Source organism: Truncatella angustata (assembly GCF_020726525.1).
Source record: "Truncatella angustata strain MPI-SDFR-AT-0073 chromosome Unknown BKA67scaffold_1, whole genome shotgun sequence".
In the NCBI taxonomy this organism is placed as follows: domain Eukaryota; kingdom Fungi; phylum Ascomycota; class Sordariomycetes; order Amphisphaeriales; family Sporocadaceae; genus Truncatella; species Truncatella angustata.
In genome coordinates this window covers 5,574,770-5,586,299 of record NW_025763381.1, presented here as the reverse complement: position 1 = coordinate 5,586,299, position 11,530 = coordinate 5,574,770, and the positions used below count along the sequence as shown (strand labels likewise).

Sequence of the window (11,530 nt, the reverse complement as noted above, 5' to 3'; positions counted from 1 at the left end):
GAAAAAGTTGTGGCTGGAGGCGGTCTTGTGTGCTGTTGTGGCTGTGCACATCGCTCCAAAGCTTTCCAAGGGCGCTGTACTGTCGTGCTGTGCTGTACGAATTAGGTCCCCAAGCCTCCAATGAGGTCTCTGGGCAGCTGACAGGTGCTGAGCCTCAGGGGGATACCCAGACACTTGCATCCAACAAGGCGTTACTCCAACCTTTGCTTAGGCTAGACCAGACTAACCTAAGATTAACTAGTCCAAGGTTAGTACACACTGAGGTTGGCCATTTCAGATCTCCCAAATGTGAAAGTCTACGACATCAGGGCTACAAGATACGTTTCAATAGCGCTTAAAGATGCCGTGCTCTCTACTGTGGGCATGCTCCCATGACGCAAACTGAATCGACTTGTTTGTGCCCTCAATTCCAAGGATTTACTACGGCCTGGAATTCAGATGCAAACCGTATGTGCACAGCCGCACGTTCTTCAGTGCACAGCGCTTGTGCTGTCCAGAGAATTGCTCCTCTCATAAGGATGGTGGGTGGTTAACATAGGCCATGAATTCTTCGTCATCTTTGCCGTCTTCGGATCATTTTTGTACCAACACGCAATGAAGGGGAGGTCACTCTCGGCATCTTCCACAATATTGGTGTGTCCAGCTCCACGGATGAGGCAGGTTTCACATCCTTTGGGGGGGCGGGCCTCCTGTAAGAGCCTCAACAGGGATATTGTCATGGAATCTTACAGCCAGGAACTGCGTTGTGTCTGCGGCTCGACGGGTCTCCGCATTTCCGCAAGGACGATCGAACTACTCGGAACCTGCACAATGCTTTATGATTTAAGCTTAAGCTCGAGCTTACTCTCGGTCTAGACTAACCGTAGGCGACGGTTAGACAATTGTACACCAGCCCGCAGGCCCGTACTGCGATCAACAAGTCAAGACAGAACATGGCACAAATTTTATCGTCACATGGTAACAAGGTCTATCCCCTTGATGTGGTACTGCCTACCGCAGCATCAACTCGCTCTATACTGCAATTGCAAGCGCGCATTTATGTTCCGACCGTACTCCGTGCACCGTTGATGATTTAGACTTCACGAGCTGCAACCCCTGTAAAACCATGAGCGGAACAACCTCCTCGTCTGATCCAAGTTGACAGGGCTGTCACTTGTCGAGGAGATGAGGATTAGTCTAAACTAGACTAACCTAGATCAAAACATGAGATGGCCCTGGACTAATGCTTACTGCCTCTGCCGCAGATCAATCAGGCAAAACTCTAGTATTATACATCATGACCCTTGATACACAATCACGGTAAATTTACCTAATATCGCGCGCCATCTTTTTTCTGTCCTTTTCTTTTTTCCCCCTCCCTCCTTTCCTCTGGTACTCTCGTTACCCTATTCCCGGTCTTTCTCTTTACCATTTCATTCTTTCTGCAGGTCAGCTACTCTGGATAGTAGATTCTTTCGTTTCATTATAACTTATCCTATCCGTTCATTTTAATTTTCCAGTCAACTCGAAAGTCTGAAGTTTGAAACCGTTCTGTTAGTAAACATAATGAAGTCATTTTATTTTTCAGCAGGTCTGGCGGTTATTGGTGTAGAGCTGGTCTCGGCAAAACACTTGCCACGAGCAGATGCCATCCAGGGGCTCAGACAGTTACCAGGTGCTCAGGGTGTCGTTATCAACGGCGAAGAGGCCAATACAGCTTCTGAATTGAAATCGATCCCCGGAAGCGCCGTCGAGGTCGCGAGTCTGCAACCTTTGGTATCTGTGTCAAGCTCAGCAGCCGCAGAGACTGGAGCATTGCAGGCCACTGCAACCAGCACTTCAAGCACTATTCAAGTAGTCGAGACTGGAGCATCGCAGGCCACTGCAACCAGCACTTCAAGCACTGTTCAGGTAGTCGAGACCAGACTCACTTCAACTTCGGTAAGTATTTCATCAATCGTTGGAGGATTCACCTTATTGATCAGTAACAGGCTGTTGGTACTATCGTTAGCACTGCGTCTTCTGCTGCGCTCCAAGGCTTCTTAACAATTACCCCCAGCGCCAGCAGCGCCTCTCAAGCTACGTCCGTGTCTGAAGTTGCCCAAATATCAAGCTCTAGTGTCGCCATCACTGGGCTCTCCAGCTCTACTTCAGCCTCTGCTCAAGGTTTCCAGACCATAATTGAAACAGCGAGCGCCGCGATCGGCGCACCTTTGAACGAAACCATTACATCAGCCGTCTTGACATCAGGTTCCTTGGCAGCGTTGGAGAGCTTGACAGCAGCTCCTAATGCTACTGCGGTGCTCACCTCCCTTGGTGGCGGCGAAGCTGTGACAGCAACGGCCACAGCAGTGGATGCAGTCGGATCAGGCGGTGCCCTAGCAGCGCTTCCCGGATCACCAGTCACGACTGGTTCCCTACAACCGTTGGGTGGTGCTGAGGGCGCATCGGCCACTGGTTTCAATTCCTTCAACGGTACTGGAAGTGCTGCCGCAACGTCTAGTGCTGGTACCACAGAAGTCACGGGACCAGGCGGTTCTACAAGCAATGGTTCGAGCAATGGTTCGAGCAATGGTGGCTCGAGCGATGGCGGCTCGAGCAATGGCGGCTCGAGCAATAGTGGTTCGAGCAATAGTGGTTCGAATAGTAGTGGTTCAGAAAGTAGTGTTTCATCTGGCAATGAATCCGACGGCAGTGGTTCAGGAAGCGAGAACACCACATCCTTGAAGCCTCTGGGTGGTACCGAAACGGCTACTTCGCTGCAGGCGTTGAGCAGTGCCACGGGTCTTGTCGAAGCAACAGGGACGCTGGCGACTGCAGTGCGGACTGGCAGAAATTCTACCGCTGGAGTCGCTTCTGCAACGAATGCTTTCAGCTCGACCACGAGCGTCGCGACCATTTCGCCCAACGCAGCTGATGGTCCGGTGATGCCGTTAACATTTGTTGGAGGTCTTACTGGATTCATTGCATTTTTGCTACTGTAACCTGACCGAAAGCCGCAGCAGGAATGCGTAGGGTAACAGATCCATAAGAACAGTTCGGACCCTTGAGTATGTAGCTCCCGCTAAAGAATTCCTCGATGCGAGATTATCCGACCAGACCAGCTCCTGGTGGGAGCAGAGTATACGTGGTGATAGCTAGCGTTGTAGCATCGGAATTAACACAACAAGAACTTACTAGATGCTTGTGTACCAGCCCTCCTTTTCCTGCTCTTATTCCATGTCTTCTGTACCTCTGGTTTTCCTTGTTTTACTATCTCTTCAAAGTAATCCTTTGGGATTATCCACGACCCTCTTGAGGGTTTTGAATGACGGAAGCTGAGATTATGATAGACAGGATTGTGAATCGATGAGCTCACTGCAAGGCAATTTCCTCCAGCGTATCTTTGCCGTCGTGGGAAGCATTTAGCCCTGGCAGCCGAACTCCTAGGCCGCGCTCTCGTGAAAATAGGCTCACCGCCGAGTCCCCAAAATATCGGCTACCTCACACCACCTGTAGCCCGACCAATCCATCAGAACTCATCTGGTAGAGGTGCGCGGGCCAGTAGCAAAACCTCTTTGTGATATCAGAAATCACTCCGGTTCCGCAGCGAACGAAGGTGCCCTAGTGACGGAGGCGGTAAGCCGATCACTCACTCGAAGTTCAGTAAACACAACACCTCCCCCTCCCCTTTTCATAAAGGTTAAGTAATTGTAGTAAAACAGAACTCTCATCATATTACCCAGAACAGAGCGGGGTGGAACGTCAAAATGCTTTACTCTGGTGCGCAAGAATCGTGTACTTCGCCACAACCAATCAACCGAGTCTCTTGCGCTGCCAGCTAACCAGCGCTGTTGAGGCTGGCCTTTCGTGAGATCTTTCCAGTTGCGTAAGAAACATTAAGTGATATTTGCGAAACAGGAAGACGAAAGCTGTGCCCACATCGCCATTGGTGTGCTGAAACCCCTGAAGTCTTGGAGGGCATCTCGCTCTGGGTTGAGCGATAGAAATAGTATTCCAAGCAAATAGACAAGGTTGGATAGGTCGTGGGCTATATAAAAATACAAAAGTTGTAATAACAGTGTAAAGTTGTAAAGTTCTATGACAATCAAGATATTGTGAAGCCATGTGGCAGAGGTGGTGTTGATTTGTTTACGGTATTCAGTCTAGAGTACTAGGAAAAGGCATCGACAGCCAATCATAAAAAAATTTGCTTTATTATCCAGCAGTGTATCTCTTCTTTCTAGAATAAGTTATCTAATTGTATCATGTCCAAGATATTCTTTAAAACCCATACTGCCTGACCTATGCAGCCATGGCCCCAAAAACAACGGCGAGTTGTAATACCGTCTACTTGAGATTGAAACGCGGCCCTTTAACGATAGTCTTCTAAGCCAACCCTCGACTTCTTAACTTATTTTCCCGCAACTCCATGTCCGAGTACTCTCTCCAATGATCTAGTTTGGATTTCTTGCAGTTCTATTGCTTGAGCTGTAGCCTGGCATTCCACCCTACGATGCAGCGTATCAGGTCCCAGTCGCCGCCCTGTCCAACCCAATCCGTGACCACGATGCCAGTACACCCGTCTCCTACGCCCAAGTTATCGGGTCCCTTGCCTGGCTCTGCGTGTGCTGTACACAGATGCTCGACGATGGCCGGGTTGACTTTGGCCGCTATCCTCTCAGGCCAGCAGTTAGCATTAAAGAAATTGCTGGCGGAAAGGAAGTTGACGAAGAAAGGAATATGCTCCGGTCTGTCCTCGTGGTGAACAGGACATGTGGGCTCGCCAGCACGCTCCAAGTGCGCCCGCACCAGGTCGATCTTTTTGCCGATATTGTGACTCTGGTCCATCTCATAGAAATCTTGCACACGGGCGATGCCGGGACCGCCCGTCACGGCATCGGCGCAGTTGTCTGGCCACACACTGGCGTCAAGACCAAAGCCACCTCCATTGTGCTCCCCGTCCAGAGACTCGTCGTTTACGTAGCGTCGCAGCAGCACAATCTTGCCTCGGCCTTCGCCTAGTTTTGGTATGCGTGGCTCGGTGAACCAGCGGTTGCCATCATTACAGTAGCGCTCTCTCAAATATTTTGAGAGTTGTTGGTCGGTGCCTTTGCCGGTGCCCTCGCGCTTGATGCTCATGATGAGTGTCTCGGAGCGGTTGACGTCCAAGAATGCGTATATGTCGTCTATCATATCGTGGAAGTACTTGCTACCCGTCAAGGAGATGGGAAACGCGCTATGGACCAGCACCAGATCTGAATGATCTGGGCTGGTCTGTACTCGGACGTCGAAGAAACGCACACCATTGTCGAGCTGCTCCCGCATGTTCACAGCCTGGCAACGCACCGATGGCAAAGCGACATGGCACGTCGGGCTGTTGTGTGTGCCCGGGATCGAGAGGGCAGCGAGTGGCCAGTCATCGTGCAGCTCGCGCATCCAAGATGCGAGGTTGGCAGAGCTGAAGATAGCAAGGCACGCCGCGGCGACGATGTACACCGCTGTGTACTCACGTGGGCCATCGTCTAGCTTCTTCAGGACCATGCTACGCCGCGAGTGACTCGGTACATCGACCTGGTAACGATGCCCTTCAGACTCGAAAGTCAAACGAAGCAGCTGGCGTTCGTTTTCTGGCGGCTTCACCTTCGATGTTTTGCAGGTCTCGAAGCATGCGATCGGGACAGAGACGTCCTGAGGCTCTTTGGCGTCGCACAGAGCCTCAACATCGGGCGCAACTGAAGATGAGTTGAAGATGCCCGTGATCCTCCTCTTGATACCTCCTTGCTTCGGTGAATCGCCGCCAATTCGTTCCACAACTTTTAGCTCAAGTGGGGTGGCGGTGAGATTACGGATGGTAAAATCCCCCATCTTGCGCCGGGCCTTCTTCAACTTCCTGCCGTGCCTCTGAGAATGCCAGATGTTAGGCTTTGGCGGATTTGGATCTGCAAAATGTTTGCTCGATCCTCTGTTCTCGACTCTGGGCGGATGCGAACAACAATAAAATTGCGGCGCCTCCCCCAGCCATGGCAGCAACAACAGCTTTTAGCCCGTGGGGCTATGCCGTCAGTAAAGCTTGCGTGGTACTGGACCTTTCCTTGACAAGATCATCAACGTAATCATAGGTATACTTGTAAAGTAATAGTGGTAAATAGCAATCTAGGTATTGGATGTATCTACGAAGTCGTATTCTTGAAAGATGGCGCTATGTTGAAAATGTCCCTTATGATCACGTTCTGCGATTGGCAGCCACTCCTTAGTGGTCAGACTGAAAGTGTGAGTTTCAGGGTTCCAGATTGACATTCCTTCCTATACACATCTGAAAACTAATCGATGTAGAACTGCTTGACCATAGTTGCATCATGTCGGGTAATTTCGATGCGATGACCCTCGCGCGTGACTTTCTTGAGAGCTTGTTGATTCTTCAATAACTTTAGTCTCTCTTGTCAATGTCGCATATTTCATTACATGATCACGACCTAGACAGACAGGTTCTACTGGTTGTCTGAAAATGATAGCTGGGAAACTTTCAAACATCATATGATAATAGTCCTCCCTCCGCATGGCCGATGAGCAGTCATCACTGCAGGATATACGGACGGCGGTTGTAAGTCCAGTGGCCTTCCGCATTGGCAAGAAGAAGTCGCATAGCCGCTATATCCGGCGCACCGGGACCATGCTCGAGGAGTCCCTGTTCTATAGAGAGATTCGCATATTTCTTCGCCGTGTCAGACATTCCAAAAATGTTATAATTGAGCGCAGCAATGGTATAAGCATCTGCAATCTTAAACTCCAATCTTTCTTCTTTATAAAGATTGATCAGTTGTTCGACCATGTCTGGGGTGACATTCCTGTTGCCTAGGTCTGCGAGCTGGTTCTCAATCCTGTATATTGAGTAGAGTCGTGCATCAGATACATCAGCTTCTTCCTTTGGCAAGCTGCATTGCGCGCATGTGCAAGCAAAGCCCCAAGATGAATGTGCTCTCGTCTGACGAACTTGTCGTGCCTTGAAAGAGTCCAAGTAGGATATTGTGAGCTCCTCTCCTGCCTCTATGTCCCTGATGGCATGGGTGTGATGAATCAGATTTTCATCGATATAAAAGGCGACACTGTCCAAAGGTTAGACCTGAAAATAGACGTGTGTTTGTTGAGTCCAGTTATCTTACTTCGGCCTGCAATCGTGATTGAAGCGGGATACTTCTGGAAAGTTCCCAAAGTGGTGTCCGTTCTGTCCTCCCAAGTTGATCTGAAAGGAATTTGTGAACATGGTGTCATTGATCCTGTGCCCACCGAATTCACCAGCCTGAGCTAAGAATTGTTGTTGTCTTGTCTGTGGCAGTAGAGCGACCGCCGTTTCCAGAAGCTGGTATTGCTCTTCTGTCCCCAGGTCTTCAACGAGATCGGTGTGTACCAAGATGGCAGGCTTCGCCTCTAATATTTGCTCGCCTCTCCGGATAGTCTTGTCAGCAACCATTCCGATTCCCTTCCCAGGTACGCGAATAGTGCGGAAAGTTTGTGATCGGTGCAAGTCAAGTGACGATGCACTCAGACCTTGCAACCTCTGACTATTCGCATGTATTGTGACAACAGAAAGAGCCTCGCCCGGTGCCACAGCGGTTGACCATACGCAGTATTTGCTTATGCAAACATGTGGACCCTCCCACTCGTTCTGACTGACCTGATGCCCATTCTGACCAATTTGCTGACGGCCAGGACACTGCTGTGAAGTTCCAGTCAACGATCCTAAGCTTTCAAGATTGTTGAAGCGCTGAGGTAAAGGAAGTTGTGGTGGTATCCTAGGGCAGGTATCCGTGCGTAGAGATGTAGAAATCCCAGCAAAAGCATTGGAGGAAATAAGAAGGTGAGATGCTCTCATCGTGTGCTATATGGTGATCATTAAGTATGCAAGAGTTTGTCAAGTCTGAAAATGAAGGAAGACAGAAAAAACAAGTGGTTTCCTCACCATAGATGAAGACGGGCGTCATCTTCTTAATGTCAAAGCTGCTGGCATGGTGTTTCATCTCATGTCACTCTTAGTTATGATCTGGTACCCCATGGCGTTGTTTCGCTTGAAACGTGGAGTCTTTACAAAAGTCGAGTTCAGGTCCATTTGGCTTCCCAGATCCCTGTGGTTGCTTGCGCAAGCTTTTTGGTGGGCAGCTCGAATTCTTTTTTAATGTTATTATTATAATATTGTTATTAAAATCTTTAAAAAAAAAAATTTAAAAAAAAATTAAAATTTTTTAATTTATTCCATGAGCTCAAGATCTCAGTCGCATCTTGGGCGGGACTAAGGGAGTTCCTGGTGCAACCGATGGCTGCCTGAGTAAATGTCTAATGAGAAAGTCGAGCCACGTCAAAGGCATGGTTGGAATTGAAGTAGACCGCCTTGAAGAGGATATGACTATAAGGCAGTGTGTTGTCGGGGGTTTTTTTAACCACTGCATTTGCTCGAGGTTTGACAATGTCCACAAAACGAAAGCCTGCAGGTTGACCTCGAACGATCTACGAACAGGCGGTCACCAGGGAGTCTTTGAGTCTTGGAACCGGCAACAGAGAGTGGGGCGCGCACTGGACCCAGACCGCCAGAGCTTATAAGTACGGGGCCTTTAGTACAGTTTTTAACACATGTCACCGCTGCTTGCGCTTGCAGAGCCCTGGACAATGGCCCCCCCTGGCAACCCTCCTGGCAACCCTGGATCCTGGGGACCATGAAGCGCGACTTTGCTTGGGCTGCCACGAGAGGGTAACGCACTCCTTGAATACTGAAGAGCGAGCACGCAAACCCCTGATCAACTTTTTCGGACCCTCTGCAAATTCGACAACCCATCGCTTTCCTCACGACTAACATCAAGCCTTCGGAAAGACGTTCTGCCCAAAGTCTCGACTGGCCCAAACACGACCCAACTTACCTCTCTCAACGACGCAGCCCATCGCTTCCACTTACCAGGCCTCCCATCGCGGAACTGGGAGCAGCTACATGTTCAAGGGCACGCGCCGCGTGACACCACGACTCTCCACGCTTCAAAACTAGCCCTTGCCAAGATGGCAGAAGAACACCAATGGATACTCGGGGCCTTGGATGGTAAGCCCTTCCTCGCGAGCTTCGCAATTTGATACGTCACCTCCGCTTCTAACACAGCACCCCATGTAAAAGGCATCCTCCCCGAACAAGCTCTCCATTTCCTCTCCGACCACGTCCTGGCGCGCGAGACACCCTTTCAGAACATCCTGCGCACGCTGCAGGCGTTGTTCAGGAACGTCGTCGCGATCCTGTACCCCATCCTGCAACCGATCCTCGTGCGCGTGGGCACCATGCTGTCCGACAGCCCGGACGTCGTGTTCGTGTTCTCGCTCGTGGCCATCTTCTTCGCCGTGCTGCAGACGCTGCTATGGGTGCACCGCGTCATGATGTTCTGGACGCGGCTCGTGGGCCGGCTGATGCTCTGGGCGTGCGTCGCCGCCGTGCTGGCCATGGCGTGGCAGAGGGGGCCCGAGGCTGTGATCAGGGACGCCGTGGTCTTTGTTAGCAAGGTCGCAGGCTATGCGAGCTTGGTGAAGGACATCTGGTTGGCCGAGTACAACAAATACGACGCGCAGACCAAGAACAGCGGGAGGAAGGTTGGCGGTACCGGAAGCCGGAGAAGAGGCGGACGATGAGAGAAGTGTTGGCTGGTCGCGAATAATAATATGCCATGTTGAGAAAGCCACGGTTAATGAGATATGAGATATGCAATCAAATTCTACTGGTCGAAAATTGGTTCAATTTCTTGGTATCATTTGGGTCTAAATCATGAACGCCTTCGCTATGCAACAAAATAACCTCCCAGAAGTACGGCCCGCCCCCCTTTTTGGGCCAAAACCTGCAACCTCTTGTAGAATGACGGCAGAGACATTCGTTTTGCAAAAGCCTCGGAACTAGAATTCCATCTCTGGCTCGTCAAACTCGTTGTCCTTCAGCTCCTTGGGCTCCTGTGCCTCGTGGAACTGGATGCAATCGTCGATATAACTCAGAATTGCACCAACGCTGTCCTCGTCCCGCACGTTCAGCTTCAGATAGCTGACCATGCTAAAATTCTCGATCAATCCCGCCACGGCTCGATTTAATCTTCGGAAACTAGCACCCCTCATGACCGAGTCCTTATCCTGCGGGTCCACAAGAGCATCATCCTCGGCGGATGTCCCTTCTTCCCTCCGGCGTGCAATCTCTGCCGGGTCGTCGTCAAGCAGGAGCGGGTCCGGCGTGATAAATCTCTTCATATCCTTCTTCCTGACTTGGTCTTTGACCAGGTCCATCTTGGACAGGATGTTAATGTGCGGGACTTCGAGCATGATCATGGCAGACATGGCGCTAAGCGTCCCGGAGAAGAACTTGGCCCTGTCCACCACAAAGGTTGCCTCGAGAAGATATGCGGCACACAGGCGGATGTCTAGATTGCCCGTCTTGGTGAGGAATCGGACGAGGGCTGGGAGGATCGGCACGTGAGTGTAAAGTTCGATTTGGCCGGGCATGTCGATGATGATCATATATTCTTCCGTCAGGGAATCGAGACCCTCTGTCAGGAAATCGAGGTTCTCCATGAGAAATTCGAAACAGTATATGAGGCCGCCGTTGGGTCCCAGGCCCATCTCCTCCATTACATCTTCTAGCGAGATCAAGTCCTTGATGTCTAGGTCCGGTTGATGTTCGAAGGACTCGGCGGCCGGATCCAGGTTGACGTAGAAGCAGGACCGGCGGTTCAGTTGCAAATGCGTTATCAGCGACGCACAGAAGGTTGACTGCAACGACAGCCGTCAGCCAGTACTCAGAATCATGTCGCTGCGCACATATACGCGGTCATGAAGCTGCTGGCGCATGCAGTCATGGATTTTTAATAAACGCAATGTTACACACCTTGCCTGCCCCGGCGGGGCCCATCACCATGACACCGAACTTGCTCATTGTGAAATGTGTTTTCTACCTAAAAGGTCGAGCCTCGGAAGATAGAGACGTGATATTAGGGTCGCGAAAGAGAATTTCTGTTTCGGGTTGCGACTCAAAGTTGTTCAGCCTTGCGATGCTGTGTAGCCGGGACATGCGCTGCCTCGTCTCAAGCCTGAGGGAGAGAGAAAAAATCACCATGGAGGGGTTTGGCGGGGCACATAAGCTGCGAGCGATGAGCTGACAGGGGTCCCAATACCGTCCCGCCGTCCGTCCAAGAGGTCTAACCTACGAAGCGTGTACATGAAGACACGGTAAAGTAGTGCCATGCACGGCGTGGGGTAGGTATGCATTGTCAACGAGCCCACAACTTCCTTCCTTCGGCTCGACTCCATATTCGACCATCGAGAGCTGGCTCTGACTTACATATATACATACAGAACACCACTGAGTGTATGTAATGGAGTGATTGATAATTAGTGCTTCATGAGCTAGCACATGCAGTCAGATTCACCATGAGATCCTCCTTCCGCCCATTCGGGGACTCTTTGCTCGCAACAAGCACGTAATTTGGTTACAGGCAGATCTGTGCACAAGTAGAAACCTTGCTAGACAGACAGACTTCTTGCAGCTTGTTTGCATGATCCTGAGAGA

At 50.6% G+C, this 11,530-nt stretch overlaps 5 protein-coding genes across 5 annotated transcripts; 2 read left to right on the top strand and 3 right to left on the bottom strand.

Annotated features, from left to right (window-relative positions):
- Positions 1-1,152: 1,152 nt before the first annotated feature.
- BKA67DRAFT_667531 (uncharacterized protein) lies at positions 1,153-3,132 on the top strand. Its single transcript, XM_046108617.1, has 2 exons — positions 1,153-1,920; positions 1,971-3,132. Exons 1-2 carry the CDS (start codon positions 1,546-1,548, stop codon positions 2,961-2,963), a joined length of 1,368 nt encoding a protein of 455 aa, XP_045964718.1. The 5' UTR covers positions 1,153-1,545; the 3' UTR covers positions 2,964-3,132.
- Positions 3,133-4,159: 1,027 nt separating this feature from the next.
- BKA67DRAFT_548549 (PLC-like phosphodiesterase) lies at positions 4,160-6,128 on the bottom strand. The gene has a single exon (XM_046101521.1). It carries the CDS (start codon positions 5,824-5,826, stop codon positions 4,438-4,440), a length of 1,389 nt encoding a protein of 462 aa, XP_045964717.1. The 5' UTR covers positions 5,827-6,128; the 3' UTR covers positions 4,160-4,437.
- A 52-nt stretch (positions 6,129-6,180) lies between these two features.
- On the bottom strand, positions 6,181-8,155 carry BKA67DRAFT_57915 (uncharacterized protein). The gene is made up of 3 exons (XM_046103748.1): positions 7,919-8,155; positions 7,122-7,675; positions 6,181-7,064 (listed from the first exon to the last, which is right to left on the bottom strand). The coding sequence occupies exons 1-3, from the start codon at positions 7,919-7,921 to the stop codon at positions 6,536-6,538; spliced, it is 1,086 nt and encodes a 361-aa protein (XP_045964716.1). The 5' UTR covers positions 7,922-8,155; the 3' UTR covers positions 6,181-6,535.
- Positions 8,156-8,556: 401 nt separating this feature from the next.
- BKA67DRAFT_548542 (uncharacterized protein) lies at positions 8,557-9,721 on the top strand. Its single transcript, XM_046101520.1, has 2 exons — positions 8,557-9,040; positions 9,113-9,721. Exons 1-2 carry the CDS (start codon positions 9,001-9,003, stop codon positions 9,613-9,615), a joined length of 543 nt encoding a protein of 180 aa, XP_045964715.1. The 5' UTR covers positions 8,557-9,000; the 3' UTR covers positions 9,616-9,721.
- Positions 9,722-9,873: 152 nt separating this feature from the next.
- Positions 9,874-10,897, bottom strand: BKA67DRAFT_509411 (GPN-loop GTPase; the record flags this gene model as incomplete). Its single annotated transcript, XM_046097239.1, has 2 exons — positions 9,874-10,734; positions 10,850-10,897. 2 exons carry the CDS (start codon positions 10,895-10,897, stop codon positions 9,874-9,876), a joined length of 909 nt encoding a protein of 302 aa, XP_045964714.1.
- Between the last annotated feature and the right edge of the window lie 633 nt (positions 10,898-11,530).